The sequence below is a fragment of the Canis lupus genome, chromosome 7, assembly GCF_011100685.1.
Source record: "Canis lupus familiaris isolate Mischka breed German Shepherd chromosome 7, alternate assembly UU_Cfam_GSD_1.0, whole genome shotgun sequence".
NCBI classification, from domain to species: domain Eukaryota; kingdom Metazoa; phylum Chordata; class Mammalia; order Carnivora; family Canidae; genus Canis; species Canis lupus.
The window spans coordinates 62,341,243-62,356,247 of NC_049228.1; the positions used below are offsets into that span (position 1 = coordinate 62,341,243).

The following is a 15,005-nucleotide window of genomic DNA, read 5'->3' on the forward strand; positions in this document are numbered from 1 at the left end:
CCTCTCCGACTGGCCCTCCCCCTGCTTGCCCTCTCCCTCTGTCAGATGGATAAATAAAATCTTAAAAAAAAAAAAGAAAAAAAAGGACTTCACTACAGCTTACAGAAATATTGCAGAGTTTAAAATGCTGAATGGGTTGGCACTACATAATATTCTAACAAAAATACACTTGTTTGTGGACAGAGTTGATTTTCCATCTTCAGTTATTGACCAAAGTGGCAGACATAGAGTACAGACTTTCTGTTGGCACCAATGAGAAGATTCAGCTAAGTTCCTTCATTGCTGCTTTCCAGGTCACCAGGGACCTGATTGTCACGTCACAGAGGCCTAAATGCCAACACCATTTGCTACAATTTGCAGGCCCCACAGTGACTGGAGAACAGGGGACTGAGTTACAGGAAGAACAGCTGCCCAGGCAGGGGAATGAAGCCACAAATGGCCCAAGTTTTGGAAAACTCTGTTCCAGGCATGGGTGGGCAAGGGTTTCAAAAGTAACATGTTTGTAGCTGTTTGTAGCAGGTACAAAACAATTTTAATGTAAAAAAAAAAAAAAAAAAAAAAAACCCAAACCAATAACTGTAGTTTGGTCCCAGTTAAGTAAAAACAAAATCAAACATGGATTTGTGAACACCCATGAGATACATGTCCATATTCATAACAAATTTCTGGAAGGCTATGTTAAAATCTTAATAATGGAGACATCTGCTTGAGCAAGAGATGGGGGGACTAGAAGTCTGTGGAGGAAGCATTTATTTTTCAAACATTTTTATACTGTGGTTTTTGGGGGGATGCGAACACATCACATTCACTACATTTATAATGAAAAACAACTGATTTTTTAAATCCTTCTATTGGGATGATTATCATTCATTCAAGAACTGTCAGTGTTCAGGGTCAATGCTAGAGAGGAATTTGTCTCAAAGCACATTTAAATTTTACACCGCAATTTTACAGATGAGACTTGACTCTTATTGCTGACCCTATCTCAGGGCTCTACCATACCTTTATCTCATCCTGATGATAGATCTGTAAATCTACCATTACATCAAATATTTGCTCTAGAGATGTAAGATCCTTCCTTGGTGCTAATCAAACAATTAATGATTTTTATTGAGTATATAAGTGCCTGATTCTGTGGAGGAATACCAATGGATAGAATTACAGTCTTGTTCAAAAAATTTAAAGTCTTACAAAGAAAAAATATGCGTCATATAAGGAACAGTGAATAATTTGCCATGCAAACACATTATGTACTGAGACAAGAAGTCAATGAGGAAATGAACAGTTGGGGTTCATGAAATAAATAAAGAGGGTAAATTTGAGCTTAAGAGATGAGTGATATTTAGATACACAGCAGGAAGACCCCTGGAAAGAATGTACAGAAATAAAATATTGAGATAATGAGACTTAGTATGACTAGAGATGGAGGACAGGAGGAGGTGTAAAATAGGTAATCAGCAGGAAGGAGTAGTTCAAGGTGATATATATCCTAAAAACCAAGGAAAATGAAGATTTTACAAAACAGGAAAAGGAGAATTTTAACAAGCATTTGGCAGCACAAGCATGGTAGAGAGGGTAAACTATATACCTTTGCATCCTTCTGACTTGCTATCTTGGCATGAAAAATAAAATAACAAACATGACTTTAATACCTCACTTCCAGACCCAGATTCTAGTGGTCTCTTCTTTCTTGGTCCAATGGCTGCAAGAGCTGTGAGGTTAGCATCTCTATGCTGTATCTGCGCAAGCTCCAACTGTTGTAACTAGAAGATGGGAAAAAAAAAAGTATGGTTACACACAGGCATGCTCAGAAGGGAGAAAAAATTGATCACTAATCCTACTTCTATGTTCTTCATCAAATAAGTTATAGTATAAAAGATTCCCCTAATAGCCAAGAGCATATCATTTCCTGATCTCTTTACTCCAACAAACTCTTTAGTCCTGAATCTATAAACAGAAGAGGCAGAATTTAAGTAAGGAAGAAGTATAGACTAGAAGAAAAACAAGAAAAGAAAGGCATCTAGAGCTTAATTTATTGTTAATCACAGGTGAGAAATGCCTAAAAAATATATTGCACAGTAAATTGGAGAGAAATTGGCCAAACTATAATCAATCTTTTCAGATTAAAAGAAAAATTACTTGAAAATAAAGACAGTTTTTGTGTTTCATAGGAAACAGTTCAATGCTGTATGATTTACAAACTACTTCCTTAAAAATTAATGCTCACAATCACATTGAAAAGTATATATTAATTACTATAATAGAATATGAAAAGTAAAATTATACATGTATTCATCTCTCCCTCTTTCTTTTACTAAGGAAGACATGCTTTAAGAGCTTAAGAAAACATCAGCATTTTTCACAGAGCTAGAAGGAACAAACCATACAAAGTTTGCATGGAACCACAAAGGACCCCCAATAGCCAAAGCAATCTTGAAAAAGAAAGCAAAATCAGAGGCATCACAATTCCAGATGTCAAGGTATATTACAAAGCTATAGTGATCAAGACATTATGTTACTGGCACAAAAACTGACATAGATCAATGGAATAGAACAGAAAACCCAGAAATGGACCCACAACTATATGGTCTTCAACAAAGCAGGAAAGAGTATCCAATGGAAAAAAGATGGTCTCTTCAACAAATGGTGTTGGGAAAATTGGACAGTGACATGCAGAAGAATGAACTGGGACCACTTTCTTACACCATACATAAAAATAAATTCAAAATGGATGAAAGACCTAAATGTGAGACAGGAAGCCATCAAAATCCCAGAGGAGAACACAGGCAGCAACAACCTTTTTGACTTTGGCTGTAGCAACTTCTTACTAGACATGTTTTGGAGGCAAGGGAAACAAAAGTAAATATGAACCATAGAGACTTCATCAAGATAAAAAGCTTCTACACAGCGAAGGAAACAATCAACAAAACTAAAAGGCAACTGATGGAATGGGAAAAGATATTTGCAATGACATATGTAATAAAAGTTTAGTATCCAAAATCTATAAAGAACTTATCAAACTCAACACCCAAAAAACAAGTAATTCAGTTAAAAAAGGACAGAAGATGTGAACAGACATTTTTCCAAGGAAGACAGAGAGATGGCTGATAGACACGAAAAGATGCTCAACATAACTCATCATCAGGGAAATACAAATCAAAACCATGATGCAATACTACCTCACACTTGTCAGAATGGCTAAAAACAGATTCAAAGGGGCATTATCAACAACAGCTAAACTATGGAAAGAATCTAAATGTCCATCAACTGCTGAATGAATAAAGAGGATATGGGGTGTGTGTATAGGTGTGTAACAAGAAATATTACTTAGCCATAAAAAAGAATGAAATCTTGCCATTTGCAATGACATGGATGGAGCTAGAATGTATTATGCTAAGTGAATTATGTTAGAGAAAGATGAATACCACATGATCTCACTCATGTGGAATTTAAGAAACAAAACAGATAAGAGGAAGAAAAAGAAGAGAGGGGGGAAGCAAACCATAAGAGACTCTTACCTAGAGAACAAACTGAGGGTTGATGAAGGGAAGATAGGTGGGGGAATGGGCTAAATGGGTGATGGGTGTTAAGGAGGGCCCTTGTTTTGATGAGCACTGAGTATTACACCAATTTTACCATATATGTTAACTTGAATTTAAATAAAAACTTGAAATTAAAAAAAAAAGAGAGGGTCAGCATTTGTTCTATTCAGGTTTTCAACTGAAAACAAAAAACTGAAAGTATTATTTTGCTGTACAGTTTTTTTCATAATTAACTCAGAATATCCAAGCCTATAAGGTATTATTTAGTATGTGTGTACTAAACTATATACTCATGAAAAATGCCCTATCAAAAGGCAGATAAATAAGACATTAAAACTAGAAAATAAATGCATGAAGGAGCATCATTTCATGAAGGCAGGTGAGTGTCAAATGGGTATTCATGAAAAAAAATAATAACCAAGTCAAAATAAAATATTACTTCATGGGTCCTTAAGCTTCTTCAGAAGAGGAAGAATGTTCAATTACCATCAAAATCTTATGACTGTGGAGGGAAAGGAAGAAAGAACCTGGCACTGGTTGCTAAACAAATATTCAAACAAGATCAGGCTCCAAGATAACCAACTGAAAATCTGTTGAGGAACTAGACACACACACACACACACACACACACACACACACACACAGAATATTCTTTTAAAGAGAGCACTGACCAAATTTTGAACATATTAAAGAAGAAGCAGGATGAAAATTGGACGAAATACAAAGTAAAAGATCATTCAGATTATTTTATAATATTAGAGGAAAGATAAAAAACAAAGCATAGGTAACTGAGTCTTTAGTAAAGAAGAAAACACAACTAAAAAAAAAAAAGGAGAACAATTCTTCATTTGCTTCACAAATTACAGGGCAAAATTCCCTCTTCTAAATTGCAGGTTTACTTATATATAAATTGCTAGAAAGCTATCTTCAGGAGTCAGAAACTATCTTTTGTTGGTGCTGGCCTTTTAAATAAAATACATAGTGTTAGAATCTGATTCTGTCACAATCTAGAACTTCTAGATTACAAAATACAATTTTAGTTAACCTACCCTACAGCACAAATCAAACAGTGAGTTATATTTTAAAATCTTTCTCTGGAGAAAAATGGTGTCTCCTAGATAGTCACGACAAATAAAAAGTTTTTAAATTGCCTCTGTCATCAAATTTCCATACATATGTATGTAGTCAAACACTTTCTCCCACTCTGCAAATTATACTTTGGTTTTCTGAAATCTCACAATGTTTTAAAATTTTGCAAAACTCTAACAAAAATTGAAACTGACCATAGTTTTGGTCTGCCCTATGTACAACAAACTTTCTCAAAAACAATGTATCTTGGCCAGCACAATAGAGAAAAACTAGGCATTTTTAACCAGAACAGAGGAACATTCTGGGCATTAATGCAGATTTGGCATACACAAGTGGGGAAAGATGATATGTAAGCCGAGTTCAGTAAAAACAGCCAGGCACTGAGTTAGAGGCTTGCGGGTAGAAATAGGATTGAAAGTGACATGATCATCTAAACAGAAAACCTCAAGTCAGCTATAACAACAAAAATAAAAGTCCTCCTAGGAATAATAAATGAATTTATTAGCAAGGTTGCAAGATGCAAGGTGAACACACAATAATCATTTCTAAATACCATTAAGGTACAACTGGAAACTTAGGTATAAAATCTAAAACATATGGGTATTTGTATTCGATAAGATCATAAAAAAGCAGATGAGAGAAATAAAATATAGACAATGGAAAGACACACTGTGTTCCTGGACTGCAAGACTCAACATAGTAAACATCTTACTTTTCTAAAAAATTTTATAGATTTAACAAAATTCCAATAAAGTTTTTCTTGCAAATATGGATAAGTTAATTCTAAAATTTATATGGAGAGGCATCTGGCTGGCTCAGTTGGTTAAGCATCCAACTCTTCATCTCAGCTCAGGTCTTGATCTCAGGGTTCAAGCCCCACGTTGGGCTCCACACTGGGTGTGGAGCCTATTTAAAAAAATAAACAAAATAAAATAAATGAAAGTAAAATTTATATGAAACAGCAAAGGAACTAGGGGCGCCTGGGTGGCTCAGTGGTTGAGTGTCTGCCTTTGGCTGAGGGTGTGATCCTGGGGTCCTGGGATCAAGTCCTGCATCAGGCTTCCTGAGGGGAGCTTGCTTCTCCCTCTGCCTATGTCTCTGTCTCTTTCTGTATGTCTCTCATGAATAAATAAATAAAATCTTTAAGAAAACAAAGGAAAAGCAAAGGAACTGGAAAAGCTAAGTCAATTTTGAAAAAAAAAAAAAAGGGGGAAAAAATTGAAAGAATTACACCATGTGATTTAAAGAACTACTTATAGAGTGCTACAGTAATCAGAATAATGTGGTACTGAAAAAGGAAAAGACACATAGAATAATGAGGCAGAATGAAGAATTAAGAAACATACCCACATAAATATGGTTGATTTTTGACCATATTCTCAGTTGAGAAGGTATAAAGCATAATGTTTTCAAAAAAAGTTGGAGCAATTGGACATTACATGTGAAAAAGTAAATTTGACCTTTAATCTTACTCCTTATACTAGAATTAACTGAAGATGTAAACTACGAGCTTCTATCAAAAAGTGTAAAAGAAAACCTTTGTGACTTAGGGCCTAGCAAAGAGTTAAGACATGGCACCCAAAACAGGTCTGTTGAAAAAACAAACTGATAAATTAGACTTCATACAAATTAGAAACATTTGCACTATGAAAGACATAGTTAAGAGAACAAAAAAAAAAAAAACCCCACACTGTTTCATTTCTCTCTCTTTAATCTCTGTATGTCTTCTTTTTCTTGCTTTATTGTACTGGCAATATAACACTGAGTAATGGTGATGAAATTAGACATCTTTGTCTTTTTTCCTAATCTTTGGAAGAAAGCATCTGGTCATTTCACCATTAATAATAATATTAGGGCAGCCCAGGTGGCTTGGCAGTTTGGCGCTGCCTTCAGCCCAGGGCGTGATCCTGGAGACCTGGGATCAAGTCCCACATCGGGCTCCCGGCCTGGAGCCTGCTTCTCCCTCTGCCCCTCTGTGTCTCTCATAAATAAATATTGAAAAAAGAATAATATTAATAGTAGGGCTTTATTAGCTGTCCTTTATCAGATTGAGGAAGTTCCTTCTATTCCTTGATTCTTGAGTTATTCTTATTAATACACAGTGAAATCTATCTAATGTTTTTCTGCATCAATTGATATGATCTTTCTTAGACTGTTAATAGGTTGATTATATTTACTGAGTTTTGAATATTAATCCAGTTTTGCATTTTTGGGTCAAGATATATTCTCTTTATATATTAATATAAAATATTAATTTGGTCCACTTGGTCATGATATATTATTTTTATACATTACTAGATTTGATTGCTAATATTTTTGTTGAACATGTTTATATCTATGTTCATGAAGGTTACTGAAATGTAGTTTTCTTACTTTGTATGTTTTTCTGGTTTGTTTTTAGGGTAATGCTGGTTTTATAAGATGAACTGGAAGAAATTGTGTAGACGTGGTGTTAATTATTCTGTAAATGTTCAGGAGAATTTACTAAGTAAAATCATCTGTAGTAGAGATTTCTTTATTAAAAAGTTTTAACTATAAATTCAATTTATTTAATAATTACAGAACTACTGTGGTTAGCTACTTTGCTTGGCTAAATTTTCATAGCTTGAGTTTTTCAAGAAACTGGTTATTTCATCAAAGTTGTCAAACTACTTGAATAGAGTTGTTCATTTGTATTCCCCCTCATTCTTTTGACACCTGTAGAGTCTATAGTGATTTTCCATTTCTGTCTCCTGATATTGTGATTTATATCATTTTTTTCTTTGTCAGTCTTACTAGAGATTTATCAATTTTGTGGACCAAAGAACCAGCTTTTGTTTTTTACTACTTATCTCTATTTTTTTCCTTCTGTTAGCTGAAGTCATTTATTTTTGCTTTTATTTATTATTTCTCTTCTTCTATTTGCTTTGGGTCTATATTGCTCTTCTTTGATCAGCTTAAGGTAAAAGCTTAGATTATTGATTTGAGATCTTTCTTTTTTAACATAAACATTTTTTTCTTTTACTTTAACCTATCTACATCATTACATTTGAAATGAGTTTCTTGTAGATAGTTTAGTTGTAGTCTTTAAATCCATTCTGATAGGGATCCCTGGGTGGCGCAGCGGTTTGGCACCTGCCTTTGGCCCAGGGCTCAATCCTGGAGACCCGGGATCGAGTCCCACATCGGGCTCCCGGTGCATGGAGCCTGCTTCTCCCTCTGCCTGTGTCTCTGCCTCTCTCTCTCTCTCAGTGGGACTATCATAAATAAAAATTAAAAAAAAAAGTTTAAAAAAATAAATCCATTCTGATAATCTCTATCTTTTAATTGGTACATTTAGACCATTTACACTTCATATGACTTAGCCAGGTTTCGACTTAGGTCCATCATTTTATTATTTGTTTTCTGTTTGTTCACTGTTTTTCATGTTTCCCTTTTCTACCTCTTTTGGGTTATTCGAACATATTTAATGTTTTCAATTTATTATTTTTTGTACTGTATACAAAATAGATAGCTTTGTATTTAGATAGTTTAAAATTTTATTTTAGTGGTGGTTCTAGAGATTACAAAACTTACTTAAATTCTCAGTCTATTCAGAACAAATATTTTACCACTTCAAGTGGAATACAGAAAATTTATATCCTTTTACTCTCCAGGTATATGACACCCACATTGAAAATCCCTGACAATGTTATAATTTTTGCTTTCAATATTTTAAAAAGCTTAAAAGCAGAAAACTAGTCTATTATACATTTCTGTTGCTCTTTCTTCATTCCTGATGTTTGAAGGTTCCCTTTGGTATCATTTCATTTCATTCTGAAGAAGTTCAACTTCCTCTGCTGGCAACAGATTCTATACTTGTTGCTTCATCTGACGATGTCTTTATTTCACCTTAATTCCTGCAGGGTATTTTCACAGGATATAGCATTCTAGGTTGGTTGGCAGTTCTTTTCTTACTGTGCTTTAAAAATCTGTTGCCACTTTCTTTTTGGTCTCCATGGTTTCTGATAAGAAATCTACAATCATTTGAATTGCTGTTCCCTTATTGGAAAAGTATACATTTCTCTAGCTAGTTTCAGGAATTTTTTCTATGTTTTTAGTTTTCTAAGACTAGATGTGACTGGACCTTAGTTTCTCTCTGATTACCCTATTTGAGAGTTCACTGAGTTTCTAGGATCTTTAGGTTCCTGTCTTTTTCTAAATTTGGGGGTTTGTTAGCCATTTATTTTTTCAAACATATTTTTAGCATCTTACTCTTTCTGAGACTTCAACAACATTAATGACCTTTGGTTATTGTTCCACAGGTCTCTGAGGCTCTGTTTTTCTGCTTTTTGTTTTCGATCCATTTTCCCCTTTGTTGTTCAGATTAGATAAATTCTATTTGTCCATCTTCAAGTTCATTGACTCTTTCCTCTTTCATCTCTTTTCTGCTATCTAGCCGATCCAACTTGTGTTTTATTTCGATTACTATCATCTTCAGTTCTAAAATTTTCATTTTAGAACTTTATTCCTGGTTCTTCAAGCCAAGTAATTTTGAACAATACCTGAATATTTAAATATTATAAAGACTCTGGGTCTTCTTTAAATCCTTGAGAGTATGATATTTATTTCAGCATGTAAAATAGGCCAGTTAGATTTAGGCCACAAGTTGCAATATGTCTTCTGTGGGCTTAAGCTTCAACATCAGTTCAGTCTTCAAAGCCTTTGTTGTGCCCTTTGGATCTGTTCCAAATAGGTATCATTCAGTGAGTGTTCAGTCTGGGACCTCAGTATTCTGATAGTTCCATTCTTTTCTTTTTTTTTTTTTTTAATAAAGATTTCATTTATTTGAGAAAGAGGAAGAGAGAGAGAGAGAGAGCATGAGCAGGAGGAAGGGCAGAGAGAAGCAGACTCTCTGCTGAGCAGGGAAGCCCAGTGTGGGGCTCGATTCTAGGACCCTAGGATCATGACCTGAGCCAGTGGCAGTCGCTTAACCAACTAGGCCACCCAGGGGCCTCTGTTAGTTCCATTCTTAAAGTTTTTATGTATATTGATTAGAATCAGATTCACATATGACAAATGTGTAGCTAAAGAGTAGGCCTAGAAATTTAAATAATAATATAGGGTTCCTATCCTGAGCTCTTCTTATTCCACAATATTCCCTGTAATTTCTGATTCCCTAGGCTCCTGTTTTTGTTCATGGACCAAAAAGCTGGGGCTTTAGTTACTCTGCTTTGCCATCCATTTCTGTGACTGTATGTCACAGACTGTATGTCTGTGATAGTAAGCAGCAAGAAGAATAGGGGTGGGGAGGTGAAAGAGGGATGCAACCACACTGCTGATTTAGTGATATTTTGAATTCTCATCTTCCCCAATTTGTCTACCATTTACTTTTTCAAAGCCTTCAAATAGCTTTTCTGTGCATTCTGTTTAGATTTTATATCTGTATTCAGTGGCAGACAGTGTGGAGTGTTTTTACTCCGTTAACCTTTAAAAAGCTGGTTTAATCAGAATTCTGACAACAGGTTTCTATTAAGTTATGTTCCTACTAGGCCTTGTTCCATAAAACTTATGCCTGCTTGCTCACTTACACTAGCAATACATACTTTGGTCCACACAGGCTTAGCAGGTTCTCTTTTAAGAGTACCCCCACTCCTTCCTTATGGCTAATGAAAAAGGTGGAAGCCTTCATTTCCCTTATCACACAGTCTTTCTGATATCAAGCAGAGGTCCCCTAAAATTCAAGTCAGTGCCCTAAAGAGCAACAGAGCAATGGCAGTTGAAGATTATTTTATTTCTGATGTTTACTACATGTCTCTGTTCATTTTTAAGTATAACCATGGCAATATTCACTTTAATCAAGTCCAACACATGTTAATAAGTTTCCTTAAAGATCACATAAGCTCTAAGAGGTAAAGTTTAATAGAAGTACCTCTTGATGCTAAGTACATAATTTTGAAGGACAAAAACCAAGGATAAATAAAAATTAATAAAAACATGGCAATATTCACTTTAATCAAGTCTAACACATGTTAATAAGTTTCCTTAAAGATCACATAAGCTCTAAGAGGTAAAGTTTAATAGAAGTACTTCTTGATGCTAAGGACATAATTTTGAAGGACAAAAACCAAGGATAAATAAAAATTAATAAAACCAGAATCTAAAACCTTAGGCAGAATTAGAGGAGTAGAATGAAAAATGAATAAATCAAGAATTACATAGTCCCTCCTCAAATATAGGGACACATTAACAGGAAGGACTAAATTATTTAGATAATTGTGAGACTGACACCATGGGAAATCCAAAAATGTGTTTCTTTTTTGTGCTTAAGGAAGGCAAGGCATAAAAAATAAAATGCAAGTGCTGAAAGTACAAAACGCAACAGCAGAGTTGTCCTTTGTAACAAATGATCCAAAAACACAAAGCACTGTCATCTTCAGTCTGATTTTGCTACAAACTTTTGGAAAGTGATAATAAGGCAGAAAGCAAAGGAAGGAGTTGAGAGGTAAGTTAATGTCTCCCTCAAAGCTTATGTGTGCTGTCCAACAACACATACATTAGTAGCGATGAAAGTAGCTAATGCCACCAAATGGGAATATTTGAAAGAATCTAAAAAACAAGAGAAATATAGTACACTACTGATTCTGAGTTTAGCAAAGAATTAAGAATAGTGTCTTGTTTAGATTTCATAATTAAGTGTACACAGAAATAACAATAAAACCCTACCATCAAATAACAGATTTTTTTTAATAGTAAAAATTTAAATAGAATTTTAGATATGCTTTGTAAAGATTGACCAAACTAAAATTCTCAGTAATGCTTATAATCACTTCTAATTTACTGCAAACTACTGGGAAAAACAAGTTTAAATCCTAAATTATACTACAAAAGAAGCAAATAGTACCATATTAAACACTATTAACAGTGAACCCTAACCCAAAGGAACCAACAAAACAAGTTACAAAAAATTACCCTTACCTCACCTAAAATTCAGGAATACCACAATAGAAACACAGGATCCCTTTCAACCCCTCAAAGAAAATTATTAGTCAGGCATTTCACCAAGCTCAACAACACATGGTCTGAGTATTTTTTTCTCCTAACCACTAACACTAGTTCTTATGATGTCAAAGACACTGTCCAGAACACCTGAGATACTTGGAATCTGGAATGTAGAGTCCAAGGCCTTGCTAGTCAACCCTTCTAATTCATCCCTACCTTTCAGGAAAATAGCACATTCCACATAATCTCAATTAGACTTTCTTCCTTAAACATAATAATTTATGTATTGTTTAATACAAATATAATTTGCATTAGATTATAGAACTTCCCTCCCCTTATGTCTTCCCTTTACATTTTTTTTTTTCTTTTCAATCTTCTTTCTGGTCTTCTTGAAAGAAAACACACACATAAAAAAACTAACATATCCATGGGTCAATCCCAAGTTTACTTATTTAAGAGCTTGATGGCTTCTATCTTAACTGTTTCTATAGCTAATGTTCTTAAACTTCTATTTTTTCCTTTTATAAAACCTGACCTTTTCCTAAATTATGACAGCTATGTAATGTAAGCAGAGCATGTACTATTACATTAATCTAAAATACAGTTGACTCTTGAACAACATGGGTTTGAACTGCATGGGTCTACTTATATGTGATTTTTTCCCATACAGTGTAGTGTAGTACTGGAAATGTATTTTTTCTTCCTTATGATTTTCTTAATAACATTTTCTTTTCTCTAGCTTACTTTAGTGTAAAAATATAGTATATAACATACAGAATATATAACTATATTTTAATCAACCAGTAAGGCTTCTCATCAACAGAGGATTATTAGTAAATACATTTGAGGAGAGTCAAAAGTTATAAATGGGGGGGCACCTGGGTAGCTCAGTCAGTTAAGTGTCTGACTTTGGCTCAGGTCATGATCTCTGGGTCCTGGGATTGAGTCCCATGTTGGGCCTCTGCTCAGTGTGGACTCTGCTTGTCCTTCTCCCCCTCCCCCTGCTCATGTGCTCTCTCTCTCTCAAATAAATTCTTTAAAAAATGTTGTATGTGGATTACCGATTGCATAGGAGGATCATGCATTGTTCAAGGATCGACTGTAGAAGGAAATGGGAGTAAGTTCAAAGAAGTAAATTAACTTCTCCAAAGTGAGATGCAGACAAAGGCTAGTTGAATCTAGAATTAAAGACTTCTGACTTGTTGTTCAATTTCATTTATAATACATACTTCTACCAAAAGGTAGAATGTCTCTCAAGCCATACAAATCCTATACTTCAAAATTAATGCATGCAATCTTCTGATGATGCTCTAAACAAAATATTACCTTTCCTATGTAAGGTATACCAATTAAGAGATACAACCAATGAATGTCTCTTATAAAAATACCCACTAAGAAAATGAGTATACCTTTCCTGACTCCGAGAGAACTCATTGAATGGTAATTAGACTATGCCAGCTCAAGATGCCAACTCTTAGATTCTCAAACCACAGTATTTTGTTTGACTTTCTATGACCATTTAGTCAAGGAGAAAATAACAGTGATGGATTTTCCTTCCCCTCCTAGACCAATGGTTCTAAGTATGATCTCCAGAGCAACAGCAGCAATAGCAAATCACCTGGAAATCTATTAGAAATGCAAATTCTCAGGCCTAACCCAGACCTATTGTATCATAAACTTGGGATGGGGCCCAGCAAACTGTGTTTTAACATATTTTCCAGATAATTCTCACATACACCAAAGTTTGAGAACCACTGTCCTGGACTATCAGTGTTTTGAAATATTTGCACCTTTTTCTCTATGTACATAAGCTTTTCACAACTTGTCATTTTAAGAATGCCTTCTCCACACTAAATTAATTGGACTGATAGAATATATTTTTAATGACAAGTTTCACTTTATCCTGTCCAGTGTTTCTTGAGTTTTGGCTCACGCAGAATAAGCATAAAACTTTAAATAGAAATTGCGATGATTTAATAATTAGCCTTAAGTATCACATTTCACTGACTCCATATCTGTAAAAATTTCATTTAAAAAATATCTTTTGTCTTTCTCATACTGAAATAACATTTTCTAATCAGTAACAAGTCTTGTGATTCACTATTTTATTTCTTGTACAATAATACCTTATGGAGAATTGCACTACTTGTAGTATTTATGTTCTATGTTTTCTATAAACAAAAATCCTAAGTACTTCAGGGTTCAAATTTTCTAATCTGCCACACAATTTAATCATTTAATACTTTTGCCCAGTTTCTACAGGTTGCAGTGGGAAGCTAATGTACTAGCAGGTACACGTCTTGCATTCCTTTTTCTTTCTCCTATTGTCTGATAACATATGTAAGTGGGAATGCTAGGAATTGTTAAAAGGAAGTAAATGAATTCTTTGTCTTACTCTGCACAGATGTGCTGAGTTCACATTTCCCAAAGGAGAAAGAAGATACTCAAAAGGAAATAAGGGTCACATTATATATAACAAATGTTTTAAGGAATCAGGATATATGAACTACAAGGTCAGTGGCTTGCCCCTCAGAATTCTGGATGATGTGGTAAGAAAAGAAAACGTCGAAGGCTAGATGGTAATCTAGGACAAGCGGTACATATTTCGACAAGTCTACAGCTGCGTTAAGCAAAGATGTACCTACTTGTTTGAAGTTAGAATTTGGCAATTAGTAATCTATTTTAAACCTTTCATAAATGGTAAAAATGGAGGAACATCAGTACTTTCATTTTGGAAAAGTAGGAAAATTTTTAAAAATCAGAATTTAAAAGTATCAATATTTAAATATAAAGTTAACAATAGAATGCTTATAATATTATTGTTTTTATTTTTTTCAGGCAAAAACAGAAAAAAAAGGGGGGGGGGGAACTGCCCCAAAGTTGAAACTAAAATGTCTGAATTACAGAGATACCCAAAGACACTTTAGCCAGACAACAAGAAGGTTTTCAAATAGACAGATAACCTGTCAGGTCAATAAGAACAGTATGCAGCCGGAGCTACTTCAATGGACTGAGACTAGACTGGAGGCAAATCCCACAGGCAGCCTATTTTTTTAAGTGCCATAAAGAATGACAAAATCGCAAGAAGCCTACAGGAAGGATGAAAAGAAATTATTAACCACCTTTATAAACACCTGCCTAATTAAACACAGTTTGTCGTTATACCCAGAATGCAAAGAAGAAATGAATAGACACTAAAATGGTATTAGAAGAAAACGCACAAGAGAAATGATCAAGATTGAAACTCTTAATCCTTAAGAGTTGAAACCACCATGAATTATAAAAGTGTATATGATGGGGACTCAAGTTCAGATTTAATATTTATATGACAAACATCACTGCTAAAACATTTCCCAGGATCAATAAAGCCTACAACTTCTCTAAAGATTTCCTTGGAGTTCTGCACTCATAAAG

General features: G+C 34.4%; 1 protein-coding gene across 1 annotated transcript in view; it reads right to left on the reverse strand.

The window, feature by feature from the left end:
* The window catches only part of TAF4B (TATA-box binding protein associated factor 4b), a 125,850-nt gene that overhangs the window by 26,792 nt on the left and 84,053 nt on the right, over nt 1-15,005 (reverse strand). Inside the window, exon 14 of the mRNA XM_038543622.1 lies at nt 1,653-1,763. Within this exon, the coding sequence (XP_038399550.1) occupies nt 1,653-1,763 (111 nt within the window). The remainder of the gene's footprint in view (nt 1-1,652; nt 1,764-15,005) is intronic.